General features: G+C 34.7%; 1 protein-coding gene across 1 annotated transcript in view; it reads right to left on the bottom strand.

Moving 5' to 3' along the window:
• LOC148950816 (kin of IRRE-like protein 3) overlaps positions 1–14,639 on the bottom strand; it is a 156,331-nt gene that overhangs the window by 114,589 nt on the left and 27,103 nt on the right. Inside the window, exon 3 of the mRNA XM_089090466.1 lies at positions 12,166–12,349. Within this exon, the coding sequence (XP_088946592.1) occupies positions 12,166–12,349 (184 nt within the window). The remainder of the gene's footprint in view (positions 1–12,165; positions 12,350–14,639) is intronic.

Below are 14,639 nucleotides of genomic sequence, written 5' to 3'. Positions count from 1 at the left end.
ATTTAAAGCATTGAGGTGAAATTTGCTGGATGTGTTTGGGGAAATAGTGGGCGTGGGAGGGGGGTTAGTTGCCCTCCAATCACTTTCAACTATTAAAAAGGGCACAAGCCCTTTTAATTTTCAATCAAAAGAGCCTTTTTCGAAGTTTCTACGACAACAAACGGTCATTTCAAAATTTTTATCGGAGGCATTTCGGGGAAATACGAGTTGTGGGGGAGGGGGTGGGGCATCCACCCTTCCATCATTCCGAATCTCAAAAAGGGCACTAAAACTTCTGATTAGCAATCCCATAAGCCCCCTACGAAGTTTATACGAACACACTTTCTATATAAGCCTAATAATACCCCAGGGTATAACTTACAACCCTTGTCTTGAGGACTGTAGAGGGGGATGTCATTCTCAAATACATAATTTCCGGACCTTTCAACTACGTTGAACAAACAAAATGGCTATCTCAAAATTTTAATTGGATGGGTTTGGGGAAATTGTGGGCGTGGGAGGGGGTTAGTTGCCCTCCAATCCCTTTCGACTATTAAAAAGTGTACTAGCGCTTTCAATTTCCAATTGAATGAGTCCTTTTTGAAGTTTCTACGACAATTCCTTCTATACAAAGTTCCCTGGTCTAGTCCCCCCCCCACAAAAAAAAATAACAAAAAATACTACATTGTGCCCACGTCGCTCTTTACTTAGGCAGCGCTATTGCGCTGCCTATGATTAAAATAAACAAAAACCAACATTATATCCAAAGAAAATCTGGATCACGTAATATAAGCGCAAATATTAGCAACAAAAATGTTTCATGCAAAAAATATTTTATCTGATTAACACGAGTGCCACAAAGATTCAATATCATGAATAAGATTAAATTAATCCAAGAAAAAAAAACAAGAGATAGAACATCCAATTTCAAACATCAAAAATAAAAAATAGCAAAAGAAGAAATATACATATAATAGCATATAACAAAAAAAAAAAGCATGAAAATACTTAGATAATCAGAAATAATCAGAGAGGCTTTTGGGTTTTGGTATCACAATGAATTTTGGCTCTATATCTATGCTATCTCAGTGTAAAAAAAAAGAACAAAGAAAGCACTACTGATTTTATTTTCAAAACCATTTGATCCATTTTAGATTTAAAACTATTTTGGCAAGGTTATCAATAAAAAATATGGCTTCGCTAATTGAAACAACTTTGTTATGCACAACGCACAAATATAGGTTTAAACTTGATTGAACTAGATGCCCACTTTGAGGAGCCGGTTAATGGCGTAAGTCATATCAAACAGATGATTCAAATTTAATTAAAGCTAAAAAGAAAATTTTAAATTAAATAATCAATACTATTAAGTAAAAATACGGTTATTTACCGGTATTTTTTCTTGGCTTATTTCAGTTTTTTCCACTATTATGTCTTGTTTACTAACAAACCAAATTAGTGCCCCAGAACGTCCCCGAACGACACATTTTTTTTAATTTGACCTCGATTTACCATATTATTACATTAATTCTTTGTTCGGTATGTTTTGAGAACAACAGAAGAGGAAAAACTAACTCATGGGTTTAAACACAAAAAGTGAAGCAAAAGTCAAATGCAACGAAAAGTGTATTCCATGCCTATAGTTCATTACATTTTTGTGACCAGGCGTGGGAGTTATTATATTAAAACAATAAGTTGTAAATAAACAGGCTGAGTCTTCGAATAAAAGTTAAATTAATCACTTAATAAGACATCAACCCTGACAAAAATATCTTAGAATTTCGATTCTGATCTACCATTTCATTCTATACAAGCTTTGTTCTGTATATTGTCAGAATACCTGAAGGACGAAAAAGAAAAAAAACTTTTGTTAACCTGAAGTTTAAACGGTCTTTTGACCTTTCGAATCTATGGTCATTAGTTAGTTGAACAATAAATACGAGCTCAAATGCGTAGCGTTAAAAAAGTGTTTATGACATTTCTGTATATGACAATTTGCATATGATAATTATGTCAACCATTGACGTAGACAAATCTTTGATAAAAATTGACTTGTAGGGCCACCCAATTTGGGGTGTGTGGTGCGAGACCCTTTTTTCGATGATGGATACGGCCGTAAGAAAAAACAAACAAAAAACTTGGAAGCTTAAACAAAATTGTAACCTAAGACTTGTCATTAACAAATTTATACTAAGCAAGTCTAACCGCTGTCCCTTAACAAACCTGATTAAGGGAAATTATGATTATTGGTTTATATTTTAGGCCTGAAAGAACATTGCCTTCAGTAGGCTTGACCACTTCAGGTAAAAATTAAAAAGATGTGCTCTGATAACGTACATAATATAGTGTTTCGTAGTTTTGACCCTTTACCCGTAAACAAATCCTCTGATACCACACACCTCCCTCCCAATCAAAGTATAATCACCTATGGAACAAGTACTGACAACACTCTCCAAAAGTGACTCCGCGTACCTCAGCGCCTCTAGACGCAAAATGTTGTACTACTTAATCGCTCCGAGCCAAAGTACTTTGCTCCGGCCAATAATTATGCTAGAGCGTGATTCAGGCGACGAGTGACCGGGATGAATTGTGTAACTACGGTTTTTAGTTGCCAGGTTCGCATAAGCATACAAAGGGTCACTTTTGTGTGTGGAGAGGATAGGTTTTGTCAGTACTTGTTCCGTAGGTGATTATACTTTGCTCCCAATGAATCAGATCAGCATTTACTTTGGTTCTAATCAGATCTATTTTTACCAAGTGGCACAAATTCATGAAAATTCAGTGGAAAGGGAAGAGGGAAATTTGTGTTTTTTGAAACCGGGGGAGGAGGAAATTTTTTATTTTCTTATGTCGGAGGGGACAAAAGTAGGGGGATTGGACCACTTAACATGAAATTAAATTTTTTTCCTTACTAGACTATGAAACACATCTTTCCTCTTTATATATTTTGCAAAAAAGTAGATAATTTTATTTTTAGTACTCAACACTTTTCTGGAATAATAGTTGAGTCACACCCAATCTTCCTTAGCTTTCAAAAATCAATTCCACAAAATTAAAAGACAACCTAGGCGTTGTACACAGAAACGATCCATCGGATGACTTAATATTCCAGAGATAAGCCTCCGAATCTACTTTTTCATTTCGTTCCCATTACCTGAGGCAGGAAGCTGGAAGACACATCCTGACCTTATTACTTCAAAGACCTTACAGGGTCCTAATTTCTATCCTCTCTTGTTTTATCCCTCAAGGGCCTTTGGAGACACTATCCAAGATATCAAATAATTGCATAGATGACACATTTGACAGATCGAAGCTGACTTGTCTCAAAGGTACGAGGTACTCTATTTGGGGGAAAAGATGAACATCAGGGTAATTATTTCTTGAGAAATAAGGCTTTGAAAATGATCCCTAATAAATTAAAATTCATTAACGTTCAATAGATCGCGGTCTTTTTTCTTTAACTTGCACACGAAGTAGTCTACCGAGGACATTAAAATAAAAAGTTTTTGTACCCTCGAACCATCTTAGTCTATTCATAATTGAAAACTGTGATTTTTTAGGGGTGTTTTTTTGTTCTTTTAGAATAATAATGTTTTTTGGACAGTACTACATTATAGTTTTGCCACGTTCAATCGTGAAAATAAATACGCATAACCAATGAGCTAAATTTGAACGTCCATTTTGTCTCTAGGGATTCAAATATAAACAATAGGCCTATGTTGATTCTCAACGACCTTCAAAGAAAAGCTTCGCCTTCTTAAGCTGTTCTGTGCAATATTTTTGGCTTGATTTATTCATCCAAACTTCTTTTTTAATTTATTGCACGATGTTACAAAAAATTGCTTAGCTGCAAATTGATGTCTTTTTACTTAAAAATAGAATTCCCGATTTTTCCTAATTTTTTTTAAATATATAAGGCTGTTTAAGTTTTGACTTAACCAATTCAATTTTGTTTTCATTTTCCTTACCCAAGTTCATGAAACTGAAAATTACAACTTTAAGGAATCAAAGTTTCTTCTATAAATATAGCCTAGTTAGGACGAATAAGAACTTTAATAAATGTTGATAAATTTAACCGTAAAACAGATAAATTGATTGAGTCTTTAAAACCGGCACAACTTAGTAAAAAAAATCAAGATGTAGCAGCGTAAATTAGTTTGGACAAATCAAAATTTTGAATTAATTAGGACCTAAGAAATACTGTGACTTGATTCTTATGCGAACGTGACCTAAGAAACAGAACAATTAATGGAATCGTTAAAACCAGCAAAACACAGAAAAAGTTCAAGATGTATCGTATTCTTCAAGATAGTAAAAAGTGAGACCTTAAATGTAAATTGCATAAGAAGAATAAAAAATTAACAGATAACCCACTATTCTAAAATTAAGGACCAAAAGAGCTAAAAATCTAATACTTTAAAAAAAGGTTCTGATTTTAATTAGCCGATCTTGTGTTTTACGAGTATTTTTTAGATAATCAAGACAAAAGGTCGATATTTAATATATTTTATTAGTTTTCGTTTGTATTCGTTTTGAACTGATTGACCCTCTGAGTTTCCGATTTGAGTTGTGGAAGTTTTAATTTTTTTTACACCTGACACAATTTCAGCTTTCTGAAATTCAGCTTTCTGACAAAAGACACAATTTCAGCAATTTCAGCTTGTGGTAAAAAAGTTGCCGTACGAATTTTGTTTTGCTGGCAATTTTGATTCATGTTTTAAGTGACGTTAAGGGTTTTGTCAAGGAACAAGGTTACAAGGTTACAAGGCTACAAGGAACAAGGTTAATTGACTCCTTATATCCTGGTTCCATCAATTGACTAAAAATCTTAAAGCTTTTAGCAAGTCAATACCTTTTGGAAATGGGCATTTAAGGATAGTTATCTACCATTTTCTTTGCTGAATCCATCGACTCCCCCATTTCTTGTATGTCTTATTAGATTCTTTTTAAATGAGGGATGAAGTTTTCCACTCCAGGACAAGTCCTTCGTGTTTACAGTTAAAAAAAAGCGAAAACAATAAGTCGACATACATTTTTTATGGGAAGCACAGCAGTGTAGGTGGAGCCCGGTAGCCTAACCATGGCTCTGTTTGAGAGGGATTTGATAAAATGTCAGAAGAATTAATTCTCAAAAAGGTTATTATTCAGTTAATCAAATCTTTTCCCGCATGGCTAGGTTCCTGGTTAGAGCTATTCTTCACAGAAACAAGCGAAACCCAAAAGAAATCCAACAAGCTGAGGAAGGAGCACAAATTCAAAAAAAAAAAATAGGGATGGAGGTAAGGATTTTTTTCATTTTAGTGAAAATAAAAACTAGTATATTTCTAGATTTAAAAGGGGGGGATTTATTTTTTTCGATTTCTTCAATACAATAACTTTCCAAATGTATGCTTTAAGAATCTATGGCACTGATTCCCCCCCATTCCCTCACCGGCCTAATTGGTGACCCTGAGATGATATACTAAGACTTAGATCAGAGGTAACATAGCTTTAACTGAAGTGTTTATCTCTCTGCATATATGACTTGAATTGCTAGGCTCAGTCCTCAGTTAAACCTTTTCAGTTTAAAAAGCAGCAGCTTTCGAGGGGTCGTTCATTTTCAAAATTATGTACTCAGGATAGCACACAACAAGACTGATTGAAATGTTTCGTGAAAAGGTATGGCGAAGAGGAAGGGTGCCATACGTGGCCGAATAACTCAAGGTTAATAATCTTGAGCTATTAAAAAACTTGGACGGAATACGACCTTTGAACAACTATCATCATTTCCATCTTCTCAGAGTTTCGGTAGTAAAAGCTTAAACAGACAAAAAAAAAAAAAAAAAAAAGTTATTTTCAAGGTATCCTTTGATTGTAGGTTCAAACCAGAGAGAATGTATTTTCAATCACCATCATTGACATTTACTTAGAGCTTCATAAGGAAAAGCTTGAAGAACAGATTGCTTTTTCTTTTTGACCATTCTTCCGAAATGCAGAATAGACAAGAGAAGATGCACCGTCAAACAACATTATCATCACCCACTCAAAATCTCGCAAGGAAAAGCTAAAAGAAAAGCCCATTTTGACGATTCATGTAAAATTTGAAGCCAGATAAGAGAGAATACATTGTCAACCGTCAACGGCACCATCAGCCAGAGTTTCACAAAAAAAAGCTTAAAGAGACAAAGGTACACTTTCTTCTGGCCATTTTTCTTTGACCAGTGTAAACCTCTATTTAGTTCTTTACTTGTGTCTTTTTATAATTGGCAGATCTAATGGTTTACGTAAATTCCAAAGATAGACGATAAACGTTGGTACATGGTCTTTATTAAATAACGTGAGAATACACAGAGAAAATAAGGTAGCACAAGAACAACTAGCTACGACGAAGGCGAAAGATGAACTGCCTTTAGAAATGAGCCAAGAATGTAACTTTCCTTGAACGGAAGTTCCAGCTATTGGTTGTTCAACCACGCCTGGGAACGGACCCTTTCCCACGACTAGCCTTAGTCCCAAAACCCCCCATGGACTGTTCTCGTTGACATATACATGGCCAAATCTCTAAGAAACGAGACACCAGAAAAAGCCTTCTCGAATTTATGTTCCAAATACTTTACAGATTCTCCCCCCTGTTTTAAGTTAAATTTCCCAAATTTGGCTTATTCCTTTCTCATTAAACCCTCAAACTTTAATTGAATTCAAAACATTCAATACCCTTCCCAAATTATTCACTTCTCACCTACTAACATTTTTCAGCATAAACTAGTAAATAATTACATAATATAAACACTACACAATACTTGCATAAGTAAAAACTTACATAGTATAAACGAACCACACTAATAACAGTAGTCGGAAACTGGATATTTTAACACTTCATTTTTCTCTCTATACTTTAAAATAGACTTGTTCCCCATACCCCGGAATTTTGATGAGGACAAAGAAAGTTGGGATTATGTATAAAGTTTGAATTAGGGCAAAAGGAATGACCGAGAAAGGCTAATTAATCCTGAAAATACCAGGAACAAATAATTGAAATTGTATAAACTTATAAATAATCGAATAGATATGTCAAACTTTGCAGGTCGATTGGCATACCCTGCAGCAATGTCGTCAAGGTATTATTACCAATAAAAGCCTCGGGGTTATACTGCTATGGAACGCCTCGGTTTTGACCTATTTGGTTTTGCTCTACTAACTTGTGGTTCGACAAATGGCAGTACTACTGTTGATATCTCTACATAACTATTAGCGCTACGCATTAAAACCATCCCGTGAGGCATCAACCTCACCCCACTGGACCTCAAAACCAGCTCCCTTTCCATGGGTAGCCAAACCGCTCTGCGAGGCATCAGTACCATCTCGCAGTTCAACAAAAAAATCATTCCGTGAATCCTCAGTAACATCCCACGGGACCTCAAACCCAGCACCCTTTTCCTGGGTATACAAACCGCCCTGCGAGGAATCAGTACCATCTAGCAGTGCTAACTAAAAAAAACATCCCGAGAGGCACTAGTATCATCCCACGGGACCTCAAAACCAGCACCCTTTTCCTGGGTAGCCAAACCACCCTGCGAGGAATCAGTACCATCTCGCAGTGCAACAAAAAAAAACATCCCGTGAGGCACTAGAATCATCCCACGGGACCTCAAAACCAGCTCCCTTTTCCTGGGTAGCCAAACCACCCTGCGAGGAATCAGTACCATCTCGCAGTGCCTTCTTATTATCATTGAGTCCAAACCTCACCCTCGTCAGCGCAGAAAAAAATTCATCGGAAAAAGAAGACGTGTCTCCTTTCCCCACTATCTGTTCTATCTGTTAATATTGCTTTGCAACCTTGTACACATAACCTAAACAAAAAAAAAAATTCTGCACTATTCTCTAACAAATACCGTTTGTAGGACGGTCTGATCCCCTCCTTGAATACATTAAGAGCAAATCTTCCAAGGACTACACCATCATCCCTGGCTTCTAAGGACACCCTACATGACCTTCCTAATTTTTGCATCCTTCTATAGAATAGATATACCCTTTCATCCTTAAATTTGAGCCACGCCTACAAACTCTGCAACGATTTTGCCTACTATTTTGCCTGGGGAATATGCTACAAGTAATCCACGTTTTAAACTTGACAAATTTATAATCGAGGGGAGTCAAATAAAAGAAATGGAAATATGTCATTTATCCTCCACTGTTTTACAAAATCAAAAGCAACCTTTTTGTTATATCCAGTTTTCGCCGGGTCAAATATAGGAATAATAACTGACATATTGAGATCAAAATTTGAAAAAGCGATTATTCTAAAAATTTAAATATTTGTTTTAAACACAGCTCTATAATTACGGACGCCAGATTTTGGGCAATAAACTTCACCTTTAACAACAAGGGTCTAATAAAATTTACTGGGTTGTTTAGTCGTGCTAAATCACTTACGAAAGATAATATGTCTCAAATTCAATTGCAGTTGGTCTCAAATAAAACACTAGCATCAAATGGAGTCACACTTGAGAATTAATTTTCGATTATTGAATTCAAAAATGTTAAAAATTGGTTGGAAACTGTCAAATGTAGATCACATTTCGACTGTATAAAATCAGGTAAAAAAAACCACCAAACGTAGAATGGCTAAGTGAAGGTAGCAATCAACCTGAGACTCTCAGTTGTAGAAATTTGAATTAGTAGGTAGACGCTATCGCGAGGAAATCCATATTAGGCATTGTGTAACAGCCTATTTCAAAATGTTCATTTAAAAGAAAGTGTTTTTCAAGAAGGCGCTTCGAATAGAAGAAGTTCAATAGCTCGTAACGTTTCGATATCTTATTAATCAGTCTTTTGCAGTTTTTGCAGCTCAATATCACAGCAATTTTGGTAGCTGGCGAAATAACTCTTCAATATGTTGCCAGTATTTAGCGTAAGATGTCGTAAGTACTTATAACGGTCACTCAAATGTCACTTGGAGGTTTTCCCCTAGTGATTTATGCTCCACTAGTTTTAACCGCTTGCCACTACTCTGTAAACCTCTATTTAGTTCTTTACTTGTGTCTTTTTATAATTGGCAGATGTAATGGTTTACGTAAATTCCAAAGATAGACGATAAACGTTGGTACATGGTCTTTATTGAATAACGTGAGAATTCACATAGTGAAAATAAGGTAGCACAAGAACAACTAGCTACGACGAAGGCGAAAGATGGACTGCCTTTAGAAATGAGCCAAGAATGTAACTTTCCTGGAACGGAAGTTCCAGCTATTGGTTGTTCAACAATGCCTGGGAACGGACCCTTTCCCACGACTAGCCTTAGTCCCCCCCCCTGGACTGTTCTCGTTGACATATACACGGCCAAATCTCTAAGAAACGAGACACCAGAAAAAGCCTTCTCGAATTTATGTTCCAAATACTTTACACCAGACAATGGGGGTGCAGAACCAGACGAAATATCATTTTGTACTAGGATTTTTGAAATGAGAAGCATAAAGAGAGAAAAAACAAGGTTTTGGACGATTTATGTCAAAGCCAAACCAGACAAGAGATGCGAAGACGTGCATGTGCATCTATATGCACTATATGATGCACAAGAGATGTGCATCAGACAAGAGATGCACAGGCAACTTTCATCATCATCATCTACTTGGAGTTTCACAAGAAAAGACTAATTAAGACAAATCAATTTTTCTTTTTGATCCTTTTTATAGAATGCAAAACCAGAAAAGAGAAGATGCATAATCAGACATCACCATCAGCATCTACTCACCGCTTCACAAGGAAAAGCCAATTTTACTAATATTGGAATTTAGCTACTGTTGATTTGAACCAACTCATTTTTCATAGATTTTTCTGATCATATGATGCCGGTCCAACCCCGATCAGCATTAGATCTATTCAGCGTTTAACAAGGATGAGCTCCAACACACACAAAAATTCTGTTTGACGGTTCCTATGATATGTGAAACCAGACCAGACAGGAATGCAAAATCAACCATCATCATCTATTCAGAATATCACAAGAAAAGCTGAAAGAGACACAGATACTTTTTCTTTTTGGCTATTCTTATGAACCGCAAAAATAAACAAGAGAGAATGGACAGTCCACCATCATCATCATCGCTTACGGGAATTTGATAAGGGAAACACTTGAAGAGACAAATATACTTTTCCCTGTTACCGACTCCTCTGAGATGTAAAACCAGACAAGAGAAGATGCACAATCTAATATCATCAACATCTACTCAAAGTTTTGCAAAGAAAAACTTAAAAAGACAGAAATACTGTTTCTTTTGGATCATTTCTCTGCAGCGTAGAACACAGAATAAATGTCTCTATAATGCAAATGTCACTGATTTTCCGAGTAAATGTAATAAAATCTAGAAAACTTTCTACTTAGGAGTGATACGAAATCATAAAACATGCTGAGGACACACAAAAAGATCGTTAAAGTCCAAAAAGCCGTAATCTTGTTTGTGGTTTCCGCAATAAACAAAAAAAAGAAGAGAATGAGAATTACAATCCAGTACCTGTCATTTAAATAAGCAATATGATTTATGTTGTGTATCATTTTTTGTCAAGGTGTTGATATATTTGATGCTAAATTATCAAGTAAATTCACTATGAAAGCGCAACATGATGAATGCTTTCAATGTACAAGCACTACTATAAATGTATGCCTGACGACTAAGATGTTGATTTACATTTATAAATAATGCTTGTTGAAAATGAAACTTTCAACAACTTAATAAACTATATTATAAGAATTGTTAAGACGTAAGACACAACAGTTATCATGATTGCAGGGGTTTTTGAAACCTAATAAATAGTGAACGAATTTAAGAATACTTTTTTAAAAAGCCGTGTAATGAGAATTTTTTTATGTAAAGATAAGTAAGAAATGTTGACTGTTATATAGCTATATTTTAAGACCATTTTGAGAAATTAAAAAAAAAACGTTAGAAGTTTTAGAAATTGACGGCGGTCCGAAATGAAGTCACTATTTCAATGGAATAACTGTGGTCAAAACCCTTAAGTTTTGAGCCCTCAATCTTTTCTGCATGGAAAATCGCTTTTCTGTGCAGTTAGCTGTGATGTGTCATCTTTTTTGTTAGGGATTTGATCAAATTTACTGCTAAATTATCAAGTACTGTTACTATGAAACACAAAGTTTGTAACTCAAGTCGATTCAATTTTTTAACTCGATCATAAGACCATTAAGTATACACAAGGATGAAACAAAAAAAAAATCAAACAAACTACAAAAATAAATAAACAGTAAAAAGAAAAAATATATAACACACTAATAACCTAGTCGTTATGGGCAGGCTGAAATAAATGTTACCAAAAATGCAACGATCGGCTTATTACTTTCATCAACTAGTGCGAGGAGTCACTCACACAGAGAACTGTGAGAATCTAGGTGGTGTTGATTTAGTTAACTCAATTAAATCGGAATAAAGCCAAAGAATTGTGAGAAAGAAGATGAAAATTCTAATATCAAGAATCTGTACATGAGGATCTCAACGGTTAAGTGTAAATATTCCCTAACCAAAACCTGAACAGCAACATCCATGATTATTGTTTTAATTTGTTTCATAAGTGGCTCTTACAGTGGTTCGAGTCCTTGTTTCGCTGGCTATTTGGTTCGACGAGGGTCAGTGGTGACGCAGTGGTGATGCGAGGGTCAGTGGTTCGACGAGGGTCAGTGCGCAACGCAGACCATTTGGTCACCATGCAATATTTTATTCATAAGTGGCCTGTCTAACCACCTATTTTATAACTATTATGTTACTTCGATAATGTTGTCTACTTACCTAATATAGTTGAATATTCCACCAATAAATACCTTGTCGCTCATCAGCATTTCAGTACTTGATGCAACCTAACACAAAGCTTCTTTAACATAAATGTTAAAGAAGTATAAATGTTCGACGAGGGTCAGTGCGCAACGCAGACCATTTGGTCACCATGCAATATTTTATTCATAAGTGGCCTGTCTAACCACCTATTTTATAACTATTATGTTACTTCGATAATGTTGTCTACTTACCTAATATAGTTGAATATTCCACCAATAAATACCTTGTCGCTCATCAGCATTTCAGTACTTGATGCAACCTAACACAAAGCTTCTTTAACATAAATGTTAACTTGTTTGGTCCCTCTCTTAAAAACACTTAGTTCAGGATCAGGTAAACAACAATAATAAAAAGAAGGGCTTACCTCTGACAGTGAATTGGGCTGGATCTGAGCTCAACATATCCAATGCATCAAATTTAGAAGCTGTGACCTGGCATTCCCAAGAGCCATCATCCAGATCAAGTCGAGCGTTTAGTATTTTGAGGCTGCAATCGCCCCCTTCGTTGTCCGTAACCCATTCATACTTTCCTGGATATATCCCGATAGGCTAAAAAGATGTAAGCAAATGATGAATAACCAAAAACAGCAATAACAATAATGAAGCTAATGAAAATATTGAATTATTTTGGGGAGCCAAAGTTTCGCTGATACCCCCAAACATATATTTTGTTTTCCACCCTGATTCAGTGTGACACTATTTGCTTGGCAGTGAAAGCAGTATTTTTTAAACCAAAGGTGTAGATCTAATTGTTTAACGGAGAATAGAGTAATAAGTATACCTAGAAAAGCAGAGGAGAGGAGGGGGTAGATTTCTCCTACAAGACTCATTGCTCTCCAAGAAAAAAAAATATGAAAAGCGATTAAAATGCGAAATTCCAAAATTGGATGGTAGATCTCCTCCGCCAATTTATCTTGTCTGATTTTCCATTGAAAAATTCCAATTGTTATCATGGATAGTTTCCCAAAAAGGAGGTACCATAGCTTAGCTTAGCTTAGCATTAACTTAGCATTTTCACAATAAATATATTTTCATCTAAATTGTCCCAAAAATTCCCTTCCCATCTACACCCATAATTGGAATAAAACTTGAAGAAAACCTCAAATTTTAAATATATCTCACAAACCAAAGATAACTGGAGGTGAGTCTAGACAAAAAATTATATTCGAATCTCAAAAAGGTTCGATATTGCCATCAAAATGCAAAGTACTTTAGAAATCATATTTCAAGAGAAATAGGAAAGGGACCCTAGAGACTTAGTTGTCCTTTGGGGGTAGAAGGTATTGGAAAATGTACCAGGGAAAAATCCAATCCGAGCTAAAATGGTTACTTATCATATAAATTCTAGAATATTAAATTCTAATAGGTTTAAGCACAAAATTGAAAGAACAGAGAAACTAATTTTTTTTTAGTTTTAGCCTGTGCTTCCATATAAGCTCAAATTCAACTGAGAAAAAAGATTAAGACGAGTATGGTATCTTAAGATAAATTATGTGCATTTTAGTAGATCAACGGTTTCCATAATTAGTAAAATGGGGGAAGAGTCAATTATAACTGCTAACATTTCTAGGACTTGTCAATAAAGATTCGAAATTCGTTTGTTTTTGGATCTGGCTCAAGTGAGAGTAAACTAGATATTTTTGAAGCTAAGAGCCTTTTGATTGATGAAAATAGGGGACGTGAAAACTGTAATCCACATAAATGCATCATAGAAACAAATATAATCGAGTGCTTCCACTGTCCCTGGGAAATTCGGGGATTCTCCAGATTTCCCAGGAAAAATATTGAGCTATTCGAAATTCAGTATTCCAATATTTAAATTTCGTATATATTCTATATTTCTTGTACTTTAGTTTCCTATGTTTCTACATTTTTAATCACGTATTACTTTATATATATATTATACTTTTTAATCGCGTATTACTTTATGTATATATATATATATATATATATATATATATATATATATATATATATATATATATATATATATATATATATATATATATATATATATATATATATATATATATATATATATATATATATATATATATATATATATATATATATATATATATATATATATATATATATATATATATATATATATATATATATATAGGATATATTCCTATATTATAAATTTTGGTAGGTTTTATAAATTGTATTTTCTGAAATCTCCCCGAAAAATTAACAATTTGTATTTACAGATGATACTTTTCGGGTAGATTAATAAGAATAAATTTTATTTTTGGGAAATTTAGAAAATTCTAGTATATTGAAAACATTGAATACATAAAATAGGGTAGTTCTTTTCGCCAACTTAGGTCCCTGGAGCGCATAACATTGATATCTAACATTTATAAACTTCAGAGACAATTGGCAAAAACTATTTTCCAAGCTATTCTCAAAGGGTGGGTCAGCATGACAATGTATATCAAGAGGATTAAAGTTTGACTGAGCATACAATTAAATTGACCCACCCTTTGATCCACCTCTTAGCAATTATCTTAGGAGTGTGAAAATCTGAACCTTAATCGTGACAACGATGATTTACGAACGCATCCATGAGCCGTAAAAAAAGAAGTTCCTTGTCACTCCTCCATTGGATGTAGTGCTACTGCCAGCTGCCAGCTGCTCTCCTGGCCATAAAGAAATTACGAAGCTTTCTTAACTTCAGTCTTTACTTTGCAAAAGAAAAACACCTTGGAACCACATACTTGTGTTCTAAAGTACTGATGACTTATGTATAAGTTTGTATTAAGAACGTTGTATTACTTCGTATCTATGCTTCGGTAAATTTTTAGAGTATTTCCTCAACGTCACTTGTAACTGG

The sequence above is a fragment of the Artemia sp. Qi Xiang Cuo genome, chromosome 6 (genome assembly GCF_049724085.1).
Source record: "Artemia sp. Qi Xiang Cuo chromosome 6, ASM4972408v1, whole genome shotgun sequence".
Taxonomy (NCBI): domain Eukaryota; kingdom Metazoa; phylum Arthropoda; class Branchiopoda; order Anostraca; family Artemiidae; genus Artemia; species Artemia sp. Qi Xiang Cuo.
The sequence above is the reverse complement of the archived record's forward strand: the minus strand, read 5'-3'. Positions and strand labels throughout refer to the sequence as shown.